This window comes from Eriocheir sinensis, chromosome 12 (assembly GCF_024679095.1).
Source record: "Eriocheir sinensis breed Jianghai 21 chromosome 12, ASM2467909v1, whole genome shotgun sequence".
In the NCBI taxonomy this organism is placed as follows: domain Eukaryota; kingdom Metazoa; phylum Arthropoda; class Malacostraca; order Decapoda; family Varunidae; genus Eriocheir; species Eriocheir sinensis.
In genome coordinates this window covers 17,624,655-17,647,108 of record NC_066520.1, presented here as the reverse complement: position 1 = coordinate 17,647,108, position 22,454 = coordinate 17,624,655, and the positions used below count along the sequence as shown (strand labels likewise).

General features: G+C 44.1%; 1 protein-coding gene across 2 annotated transcripts in view; it reads right to left on the bottom strand.

The window, feature by feature from the left end:
- Positions 1-22,454, bottom strand: part of LOC126997517 (proteoglycan 4-like) — a 291,843-nt gene that overhangs the window by 180,407 nt on the left and 88,982 nt on the right. For both annotated transcript variants that reach the window (XM_050858650.1, XM_050858651.1), the window contains exons 3-4: positions 21,756-21,961; positions 17,028-17,216 (exon numbers count right to left, since the gene is read on the bottom strand). In XM_050858650.1, coding sequence (XP_050714607.1) covers positions 17,028-17,216; positions 21,756-21,961 — 395 coding nt within the window. The remainder of the gene's footprint in view (positions 1-17,027; positions 17,217-21,755; positions 21,962-22,454) is intronic.

Below are 22,454 nucleotides of genomic sequence, written 5' to 3'. Positions count from 1 at the left end.
GGGATATTTGCGTACCTGTCTACCTGTCCAATTAACGTAAGTAGGTAGAGATTACTTACCTGTACTGGCCATGCACAAAAAATATAAACGAATGAATAAATAAATGAACATAGTCACACTCACCACAAAATGTACACCGATCCATAAATAAGGGTTTTTGATCCTTACCTGAAAAGAAAAGAAAGAGCATTGAATATATGGATGATTCGTAAATAACACATCAATAAATAATAGTAACGGTAGTTAGTAGTAGTAGTATAGTAGTAGGACATTACAAAGGAACACTAACAAGGAAAATCTACTACGCAGTTAAAATCAAATGAATATAAAAACTACCAAAAAGAAAACACAATGGAAAGGAAAAAAAGACATAAAACCACCGAAGCGAGCATCACACACACACACACACACACACACACACACACAGACCACATATCCCCCCCTCCCCTCCCACACACATATTCCTCCTCTTCATTAGATGGGAAAGCGGCCCTCGCGTGGGTGGTGGGGTGAAGACAAACAAGGCTGCTCAACGCTAACATACGAAGGGGAAACAAAAACCCAACACAAGTATCTGAGGGAGAAGGGTCACGCCCCCACGCACACACCGACCAGACTCTCGCTTCCACATCGCCGTCAGGATCCGCCTAAGACTCATATATTATCCCTCTTCGAAACCTTAGTGCATCTGTTTAAAAAGGCTCTCGCAGAAGTTGTAGAGGTGTCCAAGCTTGGTTTCCTGAGCCTAGTGGTAGTTTTGGAAGGCTTTTGCGATTTATAAAGGAGAAAAACACTCATGACAACGCTATTTAGGGTCGTATTAAGAGACATTTCGTTGTCAAAATACACATATTTGACAAGGCTTTCGTAGGAGTTGTGGGCATTTCCAGCAATAGTTTTATGACCCTGGTGGTAGTTTGACCCTTCCTCTGTACCGTGAACCTGAAGAAACACTCATTAGAACCCGATTGACCCCCTCTTTGACCTTTAGAAATAGATGGTGTGAGAAGCGGAACGGTCTTATAATACCGATATATGTATCTCCTCTGTGGCCTCCAAAAACGGTCGTAACAGGAGACCCAAAATGTTTGATAATAGGAGGCTTAGGTCAGGATTCTCAGACGCTTCCTCCTCTTGCATCAACTCTTCCCAAAGGCCGAAGAGGAGATTAATCGCGTTGTAATGAGTCTTTTTTCACGTTCACGGTACAGAAGAAGGGTCAAACTACCACCAGGGTCATGAAACTACCCTCGGAAATGACCCAAACTCTTATGAAAGCCTTGTTAAATATGTAACTTGGGCGCCGAAATGTTTAAAAATATGTCCCTTACTTTCGCTGGGCCCTGGACATGCACGGACTCCGCTTCCATGGTTTGTGGCACTGCTGAGCTTAAGGAAACAGAGAAGAGGATTTTGATGCCGGAACCTTCTTGTCTCAGAGCGCTTGCAGATGTACTTAGACACGCACACACACGCGCACACACATACACACGATTGAAAGGATATATGGACCAGGAAATCACTAAAAGACTACTACTACTACTACTACTACTACTGCTACTACTACTACTACTACCACCCCTCACGTCACGTATATTTGATCACGAAGGGAAAGTAAGAGCAGTATGGACCCCCCCCTTCCACCCCCCACCCCGCCACGCTTCCAAACCAGTGTGTACATACTCTCATTAGTGGGCGTGGTGTGCGTGTGTGTGCGTGTAAGTGTGTGTGTGTGTGTGTGTGTGTGTGTTTGGTGGCTTACGATGCGGGGAGAATTAGTGGTGGCTCTACGGTGTGAAGTGATATGCTGTTGTTGTTGTTTATGTTGTTATGTTAGTGTTGGTGGTGGTGGTGGTGATTGTGGTGAGGATGTGGGGAGGGGGCTGCTTGTCGTGTGGTGATGCGGTTTTGTTGTTGTTTTATTTTGTTTTGTTTTGTTTTGTTTGGTAGCAGAGAAAGAGAGGTGAAAGTGACAATCCCACACACTCCAACCCCCTCTCACACACACACACACACACACACACACACACACACACACACACACACACACACACACACACACACACACCAACCCCCTCACACACACAAGGAAAGAGGAACGTAACATCTCCTCACACAACCCTTTTATCACCTTCCCTTCACTTTCCTTATCCTCCCTTACACCTCCCATCTTCCCCTCACACTCCCCATCCTCCCCTCCTTCCCCTCACAATCCCCATCCTTCCCTTCACACTCCCCCTCCTTCCCCTCACAATCCCCATCCTCCTCTTACACTCCCCATCCTTCCCCCTCACAATCCCCATCCTCCTCTTACAGTCCCCATCCTCCTCTTACACTCCCCATTCTCCCCTCCTTCCCCTCACACTCCCCATCCTCCTCTACTTCCCCTCGCACTCCCCATCCTTCCACTCATTTTCCCCATCCTCCTCTTACACTCCCCATTCTCCCCTCACACTCCCCTCCTTCCCCTACACTCCCCATCCTTCCCTCGCACCCTCTCCATCTTCCCCTTACCCTCCCCATCCTCTCCAGACAATCCCTATCCTCCTCTCACACTCCCCATTCACCCTTCACACTCCTCATCCTACCCACATAACACTCCATCCTCCCCTGACGCTTCCCATCCTCCCCTCACATTCCCCTCCTTCCCCTGACACTCTCCCAACCAGGTGTTCACGAGACAGGTGCAGCAACAGATCACTAATGTTGACTATCTAAACTTATATACACACACGTTCACTTTGACAATATAAACTCCCTTTCAAGTAGGTCACCACGTGCTGTGTTGCCTCGGATTTCCAGCGTACCGAGGTTTATTTAGGCGGACATCTGGTTTAAAGGAGTGACTGATGAACGAGTTAGCTAATATATTAATGCACGGGAGGAGGGATGAACAAATAATGAAGGTCAATCCGTTACTCTGCCTGACTGACGGAGACTGATTGGCTGACTGACCGGTTTCTTGTATGCACCGAAGTGATATTGCGTTTTGGGGTAATGGGAACACTGAACATAACTGGAGCGCAAGGAAATGTCTATAAAAGGATGTCTGTTGGGTAGATATTTTGGGGGGCGAGATAAAAACTACAGGAGAAATAAATGTAATCTTGCCATACTAAAGAAAACGAAAACTTTGTATACTCGATTATGTATGGAACAGAACTAGCGATAATTAGAGGCGTGGTAAGCTGCCCTCTCGGTTGCCTCTTGCTTCTGATAAATGACCACAAACCAAGAAGAGAAATTATGTTACATCTTCAAAAGCAGCGGATATGAAGAGACGTGTTTGTGTGTGTGTGTGGGGGGGGGGGGGGGGGGGGCAAATGAAGGACGAGAAGTATTTAAATTAGCATTCTATAATTATGTTTATGGAGAGGAAGTAGATAAGGGAAGAGGAGGAAAGGAGAAGGAAGAGGAAATGAAGGAGAGGCTGTGAAGGGGAGAGTAAAGAACAAGATGGAGAGAGAGAGAGAGAGAGAGAGAGAGAGAGAGAGAGAGAGAGAGAGAGAGAGAGAGAGAGAGAGAGAGAGAGAGAGAGAGAGAGAGAGAGAGAGAGAGAGAGAGAGAGAGAGAGAGAGAGAGAGAAGAAGATTAAATTACATAAACCAGCGCCAAATCATCCTTTTTTTAATCCTTATAAATATCATAATACTACTCCTCATAACACGCCTCCATCACAAGACTTTTCCTCATCACACGCCCCTCGCAACTATGTACCCAAGGCATCACGTAAGGCGAGGAAGAAGAGCCCCTTTTAAACACTTCCTCAAATAGCTTAATCAATGGACCACCTCAACTCTCTCCGGCGTCTATATGAGCGACAAGGAAGACCAGCCAACCAACCCTCATCCTCGCATCCATCTCCCCACCCTCGGCAGCTCTCCTTCTGTTTATCTCTCCATGCTCTCTCATTACCTGTCGTTGCGGTGGAGTGTAATTACAGCAAGACTTTTTACCTCACGCTTTTTATCTCGGCAGCAAGTGAGCGGTAAAATTCCCCGTGGCTTTAAATATCACAGGCTTCACGCTCCCGGCCCAAAGCGACGCGCGGTGCTGACAATACGAACTGTGTAATACAACCTCCTGGCATTTATATAGGTTAAGTTTGAGGGGAAAAATACCTCCCGTTCTTTAAATGTCGAGAAGGTGTGAGTGTGAATGACAAACTGATCGACGAATTAGCTCACTGACTCAAAAACTACCCGACTGACTGATTGACTGAGAAAGGTGAGTTGTGAGTGAGTTTGTGACTTAGTGAATGACGAATCGACTGACTAATTAACTCATTGAAAGACGAAAAAACTATCTGATTGACTGAGATAGGTGAGCAGGTTGAGGTGGGTGACTGACTGAGAAAGGTAAGTTCTGAGTGAGTTTGTGACTAGTGAATGACGAATCGACTGACTAATTAACTCATTGAAAGACGGAAAAACTATCTGATTGACTGAGATAGGTAAGTAGGTTGAGGTGGTGAGCTGGGGACGTTAAAATTTGCTCGTGGAATGGCAAAGCTCACTCACACATCGCTCCTCTATATTTACAAGAGCACCGAAATCTCTACACTAAAACCTCTGCCTGTTATTTATATATCGAGAAAGAGTGGATGAGTGTGAGTGGCTACGTGAATGGCCATCTCCCTGACCCCATTAAATTATATGAGTAGCTAAGAGACAGGACGCGATAGAAAGCAATGATAGTTCCTCGCCTCGCTTAAAGCCGCCTCTCCCTTGCTCCTTCTTCCCCTCCTGCCGGAAACCTGATGCTGCTCCCGCCACGCCTCGGCCCACCTCATCACGCCCCCCCAGAGTGAGCCTCGCACGAAGCCTTAATTAATCACCTGCTGCACCTGAGCCGGGGAATCTGAAGCCGGATTACTCGTGCTGGAACACCTCCCTAATGCTCTCCTTCGTTCCTGCCTTCCCTCATCTCTTCATCCAGCGACTAGTTAGAGGAGTGGAATAGATTTTGGCGTTGCATTTATAAACTCTGAACGATTCCCATTGACTTATTTTTATTTTGTTCGGATGTAGTGTTTTTCCTTTATTATCTTTTAATTAGAACAGATAAAACACCTCTCTGCTGTTTTCCTTTCTTCCTTCTTCTCTTCATCCAGCGGAATTAATTATAACAGCGTAACTAGATTTTGGCGTTGCATTTATGAATCTTGAACTACTTCTACTAACTTTATTTTCTTTATGTAGAGTGTTTCCCCTTTCCAGTCTTTTAACTAGAGAAATAATTGAATAGAGGAGTAATTTAGTGCGATAGATAGTGTAATAGATTTTGTCATTGTATTTATGGACCCAGAACTACTTCCATTAACTTTTGTTTTCCTTTTAACTAGAGAAATAATTAGACAGAGGAATGATTTAGTGTAATGGATAGCGTAATAGATTTTGTTGCATTTACGAACCTTGAACTACAACCATTAACTTAACTTTTTATGTCGAGTACTTTCCCTTTCTCCTCTTCCACCAGCGAAATAATTAAGTAGAGGACTAATTTATTCTACAGTCAAATTTACGAACCCTAAACTACGCCTATTAACTCCCTCTCGCGTCGTGCATAACCCAGTCACGCTCACAAATCTTCCTTTACTGCCGCCGAAGAAAAGGAGAACAAAACAAACACGAACTACCGTCATTAGATTCTTTTTTTCTACTGTAATTTTCCTTTATGGCGTCTCAGCAGCGTGGGGTTAATTTGAAGGTCCTGCCCCAGCCTGCCTCGGTCACACGCTCGTCCTCTGTTACTTTCCATAGAATATACGGACTTTAGTTTCTTCAGTGTTTGTCTATACCATTATTACCAGTGCAGACAGCAACCTGAACAACACTACCTCCTTCCTTTCCCTCCCTTCCTTCCCTCCTCCTTTCTTCTCTCTCTCTCCTCTCGCCGTCCTCCTCCTCCTCCGAGTCACCGCGAGGCAGAAGCAAAGCCAGAACACGTCGAGAATGTAATTGAGTTCTCCTTGTTTGGATCTCTTTCGCAATACGATTTCTTCCTCCCCCGTTTTTTTTTTTTTTGGGGGGGGGGGGTGAGGGGGTGAAGGAGAGTTGGGGGGGGGGGAGGCAGCATGACACGTTTCTTTCTTTCATTCTTTTATTTTCTTTCTCTATTTCTTTCATTGTTTTTTTCTTATTTCGTTTCGTCCTCTTTTCTTTCTCTCGTTTTCCTTATTTTTCTTCTTCTCTTTCATTCTTTTTTGTCGTAACACTTTTCTTTCTTTCATTTTTTTATTTTCTTTCTCTATTTCTTTCATTGTTTTCTTATTTCGTTTCGTCCTCTTTTCTTTCTCTCGTTTTCCTTCTTTTTGCTCTTCTCTTTCGCTCTTTTTTGTCGTAACACTTTTCCTTCTTTCATTCTTTTAATTTTATTCCGCCTTTCCTTCCTCCTTTCTCCTCGTTTGCCCTTCTGTATCTGTTATGAGTTCCTGTTCTTCTTTTTGCTCTTGTTTTTGTTCTTCATTCTTTTTTGTTCTTGTTCTTTCATTCCTTTCTCCCTTCTTTCTCTTTTCTTCTCTTTTGCCCTTCTGTATCTGCTATAATTTCCTGTTCTTCTTTTTGCTCTTGTTCTTCATTCTTTTTTGTTCTTGTTCTTTCATTCCTTTCTCTCTTCTTTCTCTTTTCTTCTCTTTTGCCCTTCTGTATCCACTTTTACTTCCTGTGCTTTTTCTTCTTGCTCTCACTCTCGTTCTTTCTCCATTCCTTTTGTTCTTGTTCTTTCCAGACTTCACTTCACATATATTTAAATAACATGCCTTCGCTTCCTCTTGGTAACGCAAAACAGGAAAACTAAAGCAGTAACAAAAAACGGCCACAGGAAGTATCACTCTTACAGGCATTTCCCTTCCAAGAACGATCGTGAGAAAGGCAACGAGGAGAGTGGAAAAATAGGAAACATATAACACACACACACTATCTATCCATCTATCTAGCTACACGTTGATTATAGGAAGACTCTAAACCTTCAATACATCAAATCACACGGTCCCTTGCACAAGATCACGAGAGGAAGAGAAGGAGAGAGAAGAAAAGGTGGTCACAGGTATACAATCAACCAACGACCTGACCTTTCAACATTCCAGAATCTTGAAAGTCTCCGGCAATGAATCACGAATCACAACCTTACTTCGTTTCAGGGTCGTCACGAAGAACCGCCCCGAAGAGACAGACAAACTACCACGCTGAAGGTGATCTCACAAACCTCACGACGCTTTCTGAATGTCAAGGTCACCGCGAGATCATGCACTGCTTTCCCCGATGAAGGATAGACTGATAGAAAGAAAGATAGCTGGATACAGATAGACAGAAAGATAAATAGATAGAGAATGTGTGTGCATGTGTGTGTGTGTTTGTGTTCTATACTCACCTGCAGTCTTAGTCACCTTTATGTAGGTTAATAAAAGGTACTTGCAATAGATAGATAGAGAATGTGTGTGCATGTGTGTGTTTACGTTCTCTTCTCACCTGCAGTCTTAGTCACCTTTATGTAGGTTAATCAAAGGTACTTGCAATCAAATCTTTACCTGCAGAGCTTTCATAGTCAACCACTTTCCAGGCAATCCTCTTGTTGTCTGGTTATGGAGAGGCAAACGCGTGTGAAGGAAGAGCGGGTGAAGAACGTGTTCAGCCCAGCACAAAGCACGAGCGAGGTCCAAGCGTAACGTTGTTTGCAAAAGGGAAACGTTTAAGCCAACAAGTCTGACCCACCTACACGTTCTCACACCCACCTCCATCCCAACCCCACCCTATGCCCACATCCACACCCACCCACACCCATCCTGCATCGCCTCTTGAGCACTGAACACAGGGGATTTACACAAGAGAAAACTTCATCTTTGCGTTGCTGCCGGACACGCGAAGAGAACGAAAAGCGACTTATAGCTATGATGAAAACTGTAGTAGGTATAGAGAATAACAAGACGAAAAGCGACATATAGGAATCAGTAACACAAAGAGCAACGTAGAGGCAACAACAAGGACGATACGATGAACGACTAATGCTCTCTGCGCTGTAAAAAAAAAAAATGAAGAAAACTGCGACGGGTATAGACAATAACAACACGAAAAGCGACATACAGGCAATAACAACAACACTAACGACACTACGAGGAGGGACTGATATGATGAAACCTTCCCTTTATCTCCCCTTTGGCCTCGCTGCAGTACCTATAGGCAATAACAACAATACAATCAACACCCCGACAGCGCGATACATTAACCTACACCAGAGGAGGGAATGATTCTTTTACAGTTAAGGAAGTAGTTCAAGGGCAAAGTACATTAATAAAAAACAATCCCGCTATTCACTGCTCCTATGAAGAAAGTAGAAATGAGCGACCAAAAGTCAGGTCAATTTCGGAATGCACCTCGACGTAGCGGTGCGTGGCTGCCCTGACCTTGGTGGGCCGGGGACGGACGCTCAAGGTGGCCGGCCGAGACTTCGTTTGTTAGGTTTATTGCGTTACGTCTTGCCTCCGTGCTGCCCTCTGGCGACATGCGGTTCTGGCCTCCCCACGCCCTTTACTCTCTCTCTCTCTCTCGCACGCACGCAGTCTCCCCTCTCTTTTTTTCTTTGCCCAGACCACTCTGTCGCCATCAACGTTGCCAAATTAACAGCAATTGAATTAAAGTTACTCTGTGAAGGAAAAAAAAAAAAAAAAAAAAAAGTCCAGCACAGTGCAGCGCCCCCCTCCTCCCCCACCCACACACACACACATACACACAAACACATACATACGCGTCTCTCCTTTCTTTTGGCCACTCCTTCTGTTTGTTGCATTTCCAGGAGTGCCGATTAGTGAGCTTTTTCTATTTTCTTTCTATTATTGACCGTGAGCTGTTTCCTTTCCAGTAAAAAAAAAAAGTATCGAACCAACAAAGCACGTACTGGTAGGAGGCGATTCACTCTATTACATGTTCTCTTCTAGATCACGAAAGAAAAAGAAAGTAAAAAGGTGATCACGGGCACAATCTACCAACGAGCTGACCTTCAACTTTCCAGCATCTCCAAAGTGTCCAGCAATGAATCACGAATCACAACCTAAATTCTTTTCTGGGTCGTCACGAAGAACCGCCCCGAAAAGACAGACAAACTACCACGCTCATGCATAGAAAAAAATGGTGTTATAAATATCGAGCATACTAAGGCTGGTATTACAAGACACTCTGCCATATCACATCAGCTATTTCTAAAGGTCAAAGAGGGGATCAATCGGGTTCTAATGAGTGTTTCTTTAGGTTCAGGGTACAGAAGAAGGGTCACACTACCACCAGGGTCATAAAACTACCCCTGGAAATGCCCACAACTCCTACGAAAGCCTTGTCAAATATGTGTTTCTTTAGGTTCATGGTACAGAAGAAGGGTCACACTACCACCAGGGTCATAAAACTACCCCTGGAAATGCCCACAACTCCTACGAAAGCCTTGTCAAATATGTGTTTCTTTAGGTTCATGGTACAGAAGAAGGGTCAGACTACCACCAGGGTCATAAAACTACCCCTGGAAATGCCCACAACTCCTACGAAAGCCTTGTCAAATATGTGTTTCTTTAGGTTCATGGTACAGAAGAAGGGTCACACTACCACCAGGGTCATAAAACTACCCCTGGAAATGCCCACAACTCCTACGAAAGCCTTGTCAAATATGTGTTCTTGGGCGGCGAAATGTTTCATAATACGACCCTAAATTTACTCGTGATCGTTGCTCGGCCATAACATCATAACTCTTAACGCTTATAAATCACTGAGCATTTTTTTGTCGTGAAGTTTATTATTACTACGCCTGAGAATAATGACCCCATCAATCATACAGTAAACAAGACATTTATTCCTAATGACTACTCTAAATACGCGTAAAAATATATATATACTGCACGCTCTCACGCACACAATAGATCAATTCAGTAACTTTTTTTTTATCCCGAAGTTCACTCTCATAAAAAGTGTTCTAATGGTCTCTTTTTATCCACTCCTCTTTATCTTCCCCTTCCCTTATAATGATGCTTATTTTGGAGATAAAAAAAAAGGATGTTCTCATGACCTTTTTCGTCCCATCTTTGCCCTTTCCTTCCCTTCCTCCACCCTGCGACACGGTTCATGGAAGGGGTGATGGAAGGGAATGGTGGAAGGGGATCACGCTGCCACACTCAACTCCACACCGACTATCCAACTCCCCTCCCTCTGACCATCCCATCCCACTAGCTCCCTTCTGACCCTACCCCCTACCTGTTCCCTCCCTCCACCTGTTCACCTACCAATCACACGAACGTTTTTATGCATGTTCTTCTTCGCCCTGTTGGTAAGTGGATGCTGTTCTTATGTGTGTTTGTAAAGAGTGTGATCGGGACCCACAGGAAGATGACATTATAGCATCTACATCATTTTCATCACCCTAACGTCCTTCCTTCCCGTGTGTGTTGTGTTGCTGTTATTGTTAGTGTTTATGAGTGTTGTTTTTAAGTGTGTTTCTGGAGAGTATGATGATCAGGTCCACACAGAAAGAAGGCATTACAGCATCTATATACTTCCGAGCACCCCCACGTCCCTTGTGTGTGTGTGTGTGTGTGTGTGTGTGTGTGTGTGTGTGTGTGTGTGTGTGTTCTAATGCGTGTTCTTGTTGGTGTTCGTATGTGCTGCTTCTACGTGTGTTTCTAAAGAGTATGATGATCAGAGCACAAAAGAAGGTTTTACAGCATCAATTAAAAGCTTAGGATGCAGCCTGTCACGTTTCACCTCATCCAGTCTTTTTGTGGAAGTTTTTGTGTTGCGTTTTTGTGTTCGTAAGGGCTGTTTTTTGCGTGTTTCTGAGGAGTATGATCGTAGCCTCCAGGAAGCAGATATTTCAGCACCCATAATTAAGAGTTTAGGGATATTAAAGAAGCAGTGATTAGTATATTATAGGAACAGTGATTAGCAGGTTTTTTTCCCATTTATCTTTGCCCTTGAGCTTTCCTTTGCTGTAAAAAAAAAAGAGGAGGGGGGGGAGGAGGGAGCACAACAAAACCCCTCCGCTATGCTCACCAAGGTAACATCTCTCATCTCTCACCAATAACCACCCACTGCACGCTGACCTATATAGTGACAGAATGATGGAAGGAAGCGCTTGGAGCCTGGCCGTGCGTTCTTGCAAGTGTCTTTTTGGGCGTGGTGAGTTCGGTGTATAATTGTCCCCTCCCTTCACCCCAACTCACAGTCTCTAGCGTATGGGAACTCCTGCGTCGGTATGTAACGTAATTGGCGATAGTTACGTTGAGGTGTTGACTATAATAGCATTGTGTAGAGGTAGTTAGGTAATGGTTTCGTGAGAGAGCGAAGGAAGGGAAGGGAAGGAGAGGGAAGGGAGGGGAGGGGAAGGGAGGAGAGGGGAGGGGAGGGGAGGAGAGAGGGGAGGGGAGGAGGGGAGGAGGGGAGAGTTTTAGTAGGTCTGAGCGTGAGTTGAATTATAAAGTAGAAGTGTTTGAGGTCTGTTTTCTCTCTCTCTCTCTCTCTCTCTCTCTCTCTCTCTCTCTCTCTCATCATCATCATCATCAAAACAAAAGACGGCAGCGTAAGTAGCGTGTGGCGTGAAGAAAAACAAGACCCAAATACAGCATGAAATAAAGTTCGGTATCAAAATAAAGTAACAAAAAGAAAGGAAAAGGAAAGGAAAAGAATAGAATAAAAGAAGAAAAGGATAAAGAAAGGAGCCCCCCCCAAAAAAACAGACAAGGTAAACACAGCAGATGATAATTATAAAGTACGAAATCTTAAAACAAAAACAAACAAAAAAAAAAAAAAAAAATAAGATCTCAAACAAAATTCATGCAACCTTAAAACTTCCTTCCTGTGCCTGTGTATGTGTGTGCGTGTGTGTGTGTGTGTGTGTGTGTGTGTGTGTGTGTGTGTGTGTGTGTGTGTGTTGAGCAACCATCACGACCGTCCCCTAAAAATAACATTATCCACCCCGACTCCTGATATTATTGACTCTCTTAAAGGTCACAGTGACGCTTCCGGTGAAAGTATAGTTTTTGCCCCTTTAACCCTCCCTCCAACCCTCCCTTCCCTCATCCTCCCTTTGCCCTCTTCAATACGCCTCCCCTTCTCCCTTCCACCCTCGTAATCTCCCTTCCGTTGCCTTCTATCCATTTACACTTCACCTCCCTCCCCTATTCTTCACCCTGATCATTATATCCCTTCTACCACACAGTCACACACATCGGCCTCCTTTACCCCTCCCTTATCTCCCTTTTCACCCTCTCAGTCAGTTAGTCAGCCAGTCAGTCAGCCAGCCTCCCTTTGCTTTCCTCACTGCGTTCCTCTCCTTTCCCTGCACCACTACACACAGCGTCCTCTTCCCCCTACCCCTCCCACTGTCCTCAATACACTATCCCACCACACGTACTCAAGTCCCATCCATTCACCACCATCCACCACCACCATAAACAGCAACAACAGCACTACCACCACCACCCTTGCACCTCCTCCCCGTCCCTCTCTCTGTTCTACGATAATATAGGAATCACGTTCTCGCTAATATGAATCTGGAACTCGAAAACTGGACCTAGAACTTGTTTCGAAACTCCTCCTAGATTACATAGTGTTGTGGGGAGTGTATACTGCTCGTTCACACACACACACACACACACACACACACACACACACACACACACACACACACACACACAGACACACACGCACACACAGTCAAACAGGTATATACACACACACATCAAAAAACCTCCCCCACTGAATACTAGTTTTGACAGGATAATGCGAGGGGAAAATAATTCTTAACTCCATGATTTTATAAAGTCTTCAGTTGTTTTATGTTTATACGAATATTATGCCGCCAATATACGCCGTGTGTCGAGGATGAGCGGCAGGGGTCGCCTCCCTGCATCCTGTATGTATGCCTCGCTGGGTAAGTGGGGCACCAACACGCGGATTCTACTTGTTTTCCTCCAATCAAGCGAGCCGTGCCGTTATTTCCAAGGCTTTGTATGAGGGACAGCTTGGCGCACTTGCTGGAACAGGTGATTCGTGCCACTCGGAACGGTGAGCCTAAAAAATAAACTTGTTGTTGTCCCCTCCTCTTTCCATCGACTTGAACTCCCTGTAGGGGGGAGGATCAAGACGCCTCACCATCCGAAACTGACCTCTCTTCTGGCCACTCATTCTGTTTGCGTTTGCAGAAGCAGCGATTAACTGACTTTTTTTTTTTTTTTTTTACAACAAAGGGGACAGCTCAAGGGCACAAAAAAAGGAAACAATAATTAAAACAAGCCCGCTACTCGCTGCTCCTAAAAAGAATCAAAAGAGGTGGCCGAAAGAGGGGTCAGTTTCGGGAGGAGGTGTCCTGATACCCTTTAGTTGTGTTTTCTCTTTGTTAATTGCCCTGGAGCTGTTTCCTGTACCGTATAGATGTGGATCGAGATATTATGACAACATACGGCGTACATAAGCCTTATACAAAGACCACACAAACAAGATCCAAAAGATACAGTAAGTGCGTGTAAGAGTTCCTGGCGTGAGTGTATCAAGACCGAGAAACGGTAATGTCAGCCCCAAAGACATGGATGCCGGAAGATGATGCTCAGCCCCGACTGTCACCGCAATGCACGCCACGACAACGCCCGACGCGCCGCTCAGACTCCAGTCACACGCCGCCTCCCGTTAGGTGATGCGCTGTGACGGGAATGCAGAGAGGAGCCGATGCATGGATTAAACGCTTCGGGAAGAAAACGAAAAAGAACAACAACACAGGCACGTAATAATTGCAGATTTTTGGGGGGGACTACAGAACATCATGGGTTTATGGGGTAGAGGGAGGCGAACGAGGCGAGAATGATCGGATGAGGGAATTTTTTTGAATAATAAGCACTTTTAGGGGCATTGAGGCCGGTATAGAAAACATTGCAGCCCCCCAGAAGTTACGGCCCTACAATAACAGCAACAATAACAAAAACAAGAACTAGAAGAGGAAGAAAAAGAAGAACAACAACAACAACAACATTCAGAAGCGGCACCACAACCCTATTTCAGTCATGTCCGTCAGTCTGTCAGGCCAAATCGACCTTTTTTTCTTTTTTTCTTCCTCCGCGGCTCTGGACTAAATAAAACTTTCCGCTCACTCACTCTCGACACTCTCCGCGTGAAACTTTTCAAAATGTCACTCACTAAAAAAAATAGTAATAATGAAAAAATCTTAATGTGTGAAATTTTCTTCTCTCAACCTTGGCCTGCGCCCCCCCCCCCTTCTTCTCCCTCCCTCCCTCTTTCCCTTCCCTTCCTCCTGGTCCAGTAACTTGTTTTCGAAAATCTGCAAAAAGTCTACGAAAATTTTCTCTCTCTCTCTCTCTCTCTCTCTCTCTCTCTCTCTCTCTCTCTCTCTCTCTCTCTCTCTCTCTCGCCACTGCTAAAGGAAGAAAAAAGGAAGAAAGAAAAGAAGCTACGCCAAGGAGGTCAGCAAAGCACTCCATTTAGCAGCGCCTCACGTACTGCTCTTGTTTCTTTTTTTCTTTTTCGCAACGTGTCTAACCTCGTCCACCCAATATACAGGGGGGGGGGAGGGGGGGGAGGGGGAGAGGCAAGGTGGGGAGGGGGGAAGGGAATAAGGGGAAGGGAGTTGGAAAGGGACTCTAATTTGTGTCATTTCTTGTTGCCCGCTTCACTACTCCTTCGCTAATCTCCTTTTATCAACCAATCCAATACTATTATTCTATTTTCACGTCTCCTCTTCCTTCTTCTATCTACAGCATAGGGGTGTGGGGAAAGGGAAAGGGGTCTAATGCTATGCCATTTCTTGCTATCCACTCGACTATTCCTTCGCTAATCTCCTTTTACCAATCCTCCCATTACTATTACCTCACTTTCCCTTCTCTTCTTCCCTCTTCTATCTCTGTCCCTTCTTTCCAACCCCCCCCAAAAAAATTGATGTTGACCTCTATCCCAAGGGCCAGTGAGATGGAGATGAACATAGAGACCGCACAGCTATAGCATATGCCACTAACTTTTTCTCTAGTCTTTGTATACAGAAGCAACTCACTGAGGTAAAAACTGGGAAGGAAGATAAAAAAAACAAAGTAAGGCCCTAATATTACAGCTCCCCTTTCTCCTCTCACCAAGTGTTAATGACAGAGTAAGTTACATAAGTTCATCTCTACATAAATGCATTCGAGTCAGCTAAATCTTGGAGGGAAGAAAAATTGTAAGAACCACAACATATATCACACGGTCCCTTTTGCTTGAACTATGAAGCACCCCCCTTTCCCTTTCCTTTCCTTCCCTCCCCTTTTGGCCAACCCTGCGGAACGTGAGGGAGGTAAAGATGACAAGAACGCAGAGAGTGCCAAGTGAAGGTGACAAGACTGTAAAGAATGTGAAAAGTTAAAATGACAAGAATGTAATGAAGACCAGCACTGAGTAGAATGCATAACCTCACCCTCTTGCACAAAACACACACTGAGCTGATGACTTGCTTAATGTGAATGCCTAGAGCACTGGACGGCCTTTGTAGTACTCACGTCGTAATATATCATTCTGTACATTAACTGCAGATACAATTCTAAAGAGCAAAGGAACGTTACATCATGGCAGAATCATTCAATTTACATAGTTTCCTTTACTTCATGAGTGATTACAAATACTACAGTCAATTCAATGCACGTAAGGAAAGGAACGTCACATCATGGCAGAATCATTCAATTTACATAGTTTCCTTTACTTCATGAGTGATTACAAATACTACAGTCAATTCAATGCACGTAAGCAAAGTTCGTTAAAGAGACAACACCACTACAAGGATGTTCTAATACAAAGAATAACAACGGTACGGTATTACTTTAGATTCCCTTCTTGCAGGTGGTTATGTGGTCAGCTCAATTCACAGTACATAAACTTACTGCACAAAGAAAAATAAGAAGAGTAGCTTTTCAAAATAACTATCAGGCCACGGCAAGCTCAACTAATACAAAAGCACAGCGACGACAAGACAGGCACACATACATAAACAGAAAGAAACAAGAGGGAGAACAGGACAGACAAAAAAAAAAAAAAAAAAAAAAAAAAAAAAAATTAAGAGTCCTTGACCTGTGTATGTATTAAGGTGCCTTCAAGGACGCTCACAATCTCGGTATGAAAATGGGAAAGTCATTGCATATAATGCACAAAGAATATTTCAGAAATGGTAAGAAAAAAATAATTGCATAATGGCACAGGTCTGTCTTATGTAACCCGACAAACATCCCCTCAGGCGGAAGTGTGGCCAAAACTAATATGTAATAATGATCCTCTGTGAGTGAGTGAGTGAGTGTGTGTGTGTGTGTGTGTGTGTGTGTGTGTGTGTGTGTGTGTGTGTGTGTGTGTGTGTGTGTGTGTGTGTGTGTGTGTGTGTGCGCACGCGCTGACCACTCCGCTACTGCCTCCCCTTGCACAGACCTCACAGTCCCAGAGTGCAGGCCAGTCAACAGACCAGTGATCCTTGCAAGACTCTCACAATCATCAATCAAACAGGGAGCATGCACTTGGGGGGGCATTGCCATAGCTGCAAGAGATCCCAGAATGCAAAGCAATGCAATGAATCAAACTTCTTGAGTTCAACATAGACTGCAAGCATCCCCTGTCGAAACATGTCAGCACTCCACATGTACGTGAAACGATAGGCTAGTCAGCTGTCAGCATGAACCTTTATTACACAGGTGTCTGAAATTTCCCCATCGGCTATGAATCTGCATGAGCAACAGTTAGGCAGGCACAGAAAGGAGTGTAAAACCACAGTAGTTGTTACAGTCCTGATGGTACACATCCCATTTCCAGATAGGGATGACCACCTCCCATACCCAGTTAGGAGGAACAGTACCATACTACCATACAGCATTCAAGACTGGATGCAACACAAGTACTGATGCTGCAAACACAACTTGCCTTTCCTCTCCTTAACTTTGCCACAGCCTCTCTAACTTCATTGAGAGGCTCAATTTTTGTCAATGAGTAGATCAAAATCCATCGACAGCAGGTGACAGTCAAACAGGGAAATAATTAACATACCTCTTTGCTGGCTTTCTTGATGAAGTTCGTGTCGGTGATGTGGAAGGCGTGTTTGAGGGCGGCCTCGGGGTTGGTCTCGTACTGGGGGTTCTGGATCATGTACTGGTGGAGATGGGCAGCACTGTACACGGCGGCGTCTATCCCTGCATGGCCGTCAAACACACCGTAGTATGCATGTGGCTGCTTGAACTGCAAAGAAAAGAAAACAACCAGGTTAGTCAAGAAATAAAGAACTTATAAATTTGAGAGGGCTCATTCTTCCTGATGTTCAAATAGGTTAGGATAAATACTAGCAGACAGAATATTACACCATAAACTAATCTGTGAAAGCAGTTTGAGATGGACAGAGGATGTGATAAGCTAACCACTACCCAATACTGATGATGATATTTAATATTTGATTTGATGATATTTGTGTACTCAACAAATACATATATGCTTCCTAAGTTATGAGACTCCCTATCCAACAAAGCAAGCTCTTTAATTGGGGCATAAAACAGGGGGTACATTGCCTCTTTTATCCTACAATGCCAAACACAGGGGTCCTTCCTAGCATCTCCACGCAAACCCTCTTCTCATCATAAGTGCCTGATGGTAGGAACCATCAACTTCCTCAAGCCACAAACTTTGTGGCCTTCTCCACTTGGGATTGATTTTAACAGAAACAACTCAATGAGCCGGGCAGCGTGCCACATGGACACATAGCCGGAGTTGGTGTTCACATACTATGCAGGTAGCAGGCCTCATTTCAGCCTCATGGAGTATCATTGTTTTGACAGATATTCCAGCAGTATCTCATGATTCTGAGTAGCCAGTTATTACTAATATACAATAAGACAAAGAGCACAAGTGACTTGAAGATCCAAATCTTTGCCCTCCACAGGTATCAGTAATGCCATTTATTCATGCTGAGGGAGTTCATAACACTGTGGGCTGCCAAGCAAATTTGCCATACAACTCCTTGACATGACCTTCCAGTTTTCTGAACAACACTACCAAGGTAAGTGAAATTTTCCAAGTTCTTAGTGTCCTCACAAAACACATTAACAGACTGAACTTTGCCTAGCAAATTGAGCAGCGTAATATCACTGCAGCTTTTACAATCCTGATGGTCAATTTCCCCTCTTCAGATAGGGATGACCAGGCCCCCATATCAGGCAGGAGGAATGGTACCAGACTACCATACAGCAGTCAAGACCACATGCAACCTACAGATCATGGCCTCACCTCCAGCTTTGAGCACCTCCTCACTGATATTACATAAACCAGCTTCATTTCTATCCATCAATCTTGCCACAGCCTCTCTGGCCTTGTTACAAGAGAATTGGGTTTAGTCAAAGGGTTTATCAGTACCCAATATTTGTAACCTGAGTAGGCAGTGGCTGAGTGGTTAGCGTGTGGGCCCTGCATTCACCGAGTGCTGGATAATGCGGATTCGAATCCCCACGCTACCACCTGGGATTTTTCAGTCGCCACCGAGTGGCCTAAGACTACCCACATGCTGTTCAGAATACCACCCATCAACCTGGACTCTAGAAGAAACTGTCCAAGTGAATCAAGAACGAGTTCCAGGAGGCACCATATGTAGTGCGGCGACGGCCTGATGAGTGAGCCTACCATAACCCATTCAGCGAATGGGGTACCTCTTTGGCCGACTCGGTAAGGAGTGGCTCTCCCGTGACGCTGGTCACGGGTTCAATCCCAGGCAGCCGGGGAATACCCTCTCCTTGTTGTGATTAATTTCTCGTGTGTTTTGATACACGCAGAGGACGTGTGGGACCGAGAGAGTAATAGAAAAAAGAGAATAGAAAATCTCTTCATTAAACATGAGCCAAGAATAAATGGCACCACTATAAAAATTGCCTGCACCATGATGGGCTTGGGTCAACCACCAGGCCCCTGAAGAAAGCCTACCAACACTATAGGCAAAACATGTTAAAAAAAATGGCAGTTGGCAGTTCCTCACACATGGAGATTGTGATGTACAGTTGCTCAGCCAAATAATCCCTCTGCCCATCCATGTGGCATAAGGCAATCACCTACAACTGGGATAGCAGTCACCTGAGAAGGAGGCTCAGAGTGGAGCTTCTACATTGCTCCTTAGGAATTGCCTGCACTGAAATGGCACTTGACATCCTCAATGAGACTCAACATATCTTTCCTTTTCTCTCCTCAGGATATCTCAGGTTCTACTTGAGAAAACCTATGTTGGTTCTGAGTCCTCATTGCCAGTAAGCCTGGCAGCGTAACTTCTGAATATTTTCTTCTAATACAAAATGACGCCTTGACCAAAACATGCCTCTGCAGCTTAAAGAGCTTCAAGTTCAAGGTACACCACAATTTTTCAGGTCCTCAAGGGTCAAGTCTTTCAGTCTCTTCGTATAAACACGGTATGTCTTCTTGAGAATCTTGAGATTCTCCTTGACCTGACATGAAACTTGATATATTGGGGATATAAGAATCACATATAGCAAGTAATTTGTGTAGAGAGCACAAGTACACCTATGAACAATCCTGGTAGAATAATGTACTGTTGTTTACATCTCTGCACTTCTCACGCTACATTGCTGCCACCAAGCAGTGGAGTGCAAACCAAACCTTACACCCCAAATTTCAACTACAAAGTAATATACTCATACTATCAAAAGATCACATCATAAATGTTCGTGAATAGGAGTTTCTGTAATAGCATAAAAGTCCCCTAAAACAATGACTATGTCTCAAGGGGGCAATAGTTTAATATGGAGTCAAGTCCACTGCTGGGCCTCCAGATCTCAGAGTTCCACTATATCCATTTCAAGCTCATTTGATATGTAAGGTAGTCTGTGATCCTCCAAGATGCTCAGGATATTCCAATGTCCAAGTTTAGCTCCAGGCCTGATGCTGTGGACATGCACCACATCTGCACCAGCACAGCCACCTCAAAAAAAAAGTTGGGCTAGGAGGGGGACCCATTAAGATATGGAGGTGTCCTGTAGGCTTTGCTTTGCACCCATCATAGGTGGCAGGATCACACAACACAGATGCAGCAAATGCCTCTTACACAAACAGCCCAGTAAGCTCGGTTGAATTCTAGGTATCATCCCACATGCCCATACAGCCAAAGTTAACATTCACAGATTATTCAGGTAACAGGTCTCAATTCACTTACTGAGAAATCCCTAATTCAACACAAAGTCATTTCATTGATATCCCATGATTCTGCAAGGACACTTTTTACCAAAGGCATAGATTCATCTCTTCATCACTAGTATTTAGTTTGTACATATATATGTATGTCTTACAGCAATATCATAAGATGTGGTATAGTGGTTAGCACACCTAAGCTATTTATGAATCTGCTGCCTTGGGTTTGAATGCAAACATGGGCAGTCAACACACATCCCACCCAGCTCCTGATCCTCCCTTTCAGGCAGGTATGGATACTACCTGAGAAAGGTAAACTAGGCACTTCTCCTGTGCCCCCGGGTAATGGGTTCTCACCCACCACAGGCTTGAGGCCAATGGGATGAAGATGAGCACCGAGGCCATGCGCAGCTCCCCAAGTTTACCTTTAATCTTTTCCTCATCAGCAACAATGTCTGGACCTCTAATGAACCTGAGGAGAACGTTTTGTTTCAATCCTTGTAGTTTTATCTCTCACACACTGATGGCCATAGAAAGTATATAAAGGAAGGGTGGTTATGTCAGCAAGACACACACACACTCCATATCTGACAACTGACAGAGTTCCACCCCAGATGACAAACACTGAGCCCCAGTCTGTTTTCCAAGTGGGCCTGCAGGAAATTTATATATTTTGTATCCCCTCTTCAGCCTCTTGCTACAGCTGAAGGCTAGGCAGCAAAAGCATTGCTCCATTAAAAAGCAGCCATGTCCACTTCGATTTTAAGAAAAAAATAATCCTAAAGACACCTCAGTTCAAAGCTGGCACGGTGCTTGGTGGGGACAAAGACAGCACCCAATAGCCTTATACACAGTTTACATTGCTACGCTCTGCATCTTTTTTATATATATACTGTCCATAGAGCCAGTAGGCTCTATTGTGGGGGCTGGCAGATGGCCACAGCCCATATGTGGCCAGGTGAATTTTATCTAAGGTGACTAATGTGATATATGACTTCTTGCTTGGCCCATGTTGCCTCCCAGAGCTCCTCTTGACTAAAGTAGGTGAAGTTAGGGCTGACTGATGGATTGACTGATTGACTGATGGACAGCATGTGGGTATTCTTTCATCACTCAGCGATGGTTGAAATATGTCAGAGCTTGAAGTGGAACTTGAACCCGAGTCCTCAGGTTTACCATGTCCACATGCTGAACACTTGGCCACTGGCCCCACTAGGGACTTTACTCTATCAAGACCAATACTGTCTCCTGCTTTAGTTCTGCACACTTAGAAGCCTTTGGTGCCACAAATGGACTGCTCTGTGACTTTCTTCATAACATGTTCTTGCTAACAATACTAAACTCTTCATTGCCTACACTAATGAGCTATGCTTTCATTCACTTTTATTCCTTTTCGATACATTATGACCAGGAAACTTTACACTAATGACCCAAGTGCATTCTGTGCATTCTGTGACCTTATCTCCAACCTAACCATATACAAAAGATACTGGAAGAGCTCGTGCCTTGAATATAGTCCATATACAGATTACCACATACAGAAGATGACTAAATAGTAAGTACGTTAACATTCCTAGCCCTCCGTGGACCTTCGGCCCTTACATTGAGGCCGTAGAGGGTGCTAAGGTCGTGGATGATGACGTGTCTGTCCTCCATCTTTCGCCGTCCGTTCTTGATGGCGAAGTGACTGATGGGGTGGTAGCGTGGCAGCTTCTCCACCTCGGCGGCCGTCAGCGTCTTGTGCAGCTCCTGGATCACCGCGTTGGCCTTGCTGGTGACGTCCTGGATCAGCTTCATGATGTCATAGGCTGCGGAAAGGCACTCGGATTAGTTGCGTATATATGAACCTTATGATGTGGTGAAGGAAGAATATGTTATCACTATTATTATTGTTATTATTATTATTATTATTATTATTATTATTATTATTATTATTATTATTGTCATTAAAGAGGAAACAGGTAAATAGGAAGGAGTGCAAACATAATATATACACTAAAAGGCACTCAGATTGGTTTCTTGTCTGTGAATCTTATAATAAAATGAAGGAAGCATATGTTGTTGTTGTTATTATTATTATTATTATTATTATTATTATTATTATTATTATTATTATCATTATAGTTAGTATTAAAAATGAAACGAGTAGAGAGGGAGGAGTGCGAATATATAGAGAGGGATAAGTGCTAATATACGCTATGTTATTTTAGTATTGGTATTTCTTAATTCAAAGTTTTAAGGAGCGAACGAAACTAGAATGAAAACAGAATTAATAAAAACTACTTCCTTTTTTGGTGATAG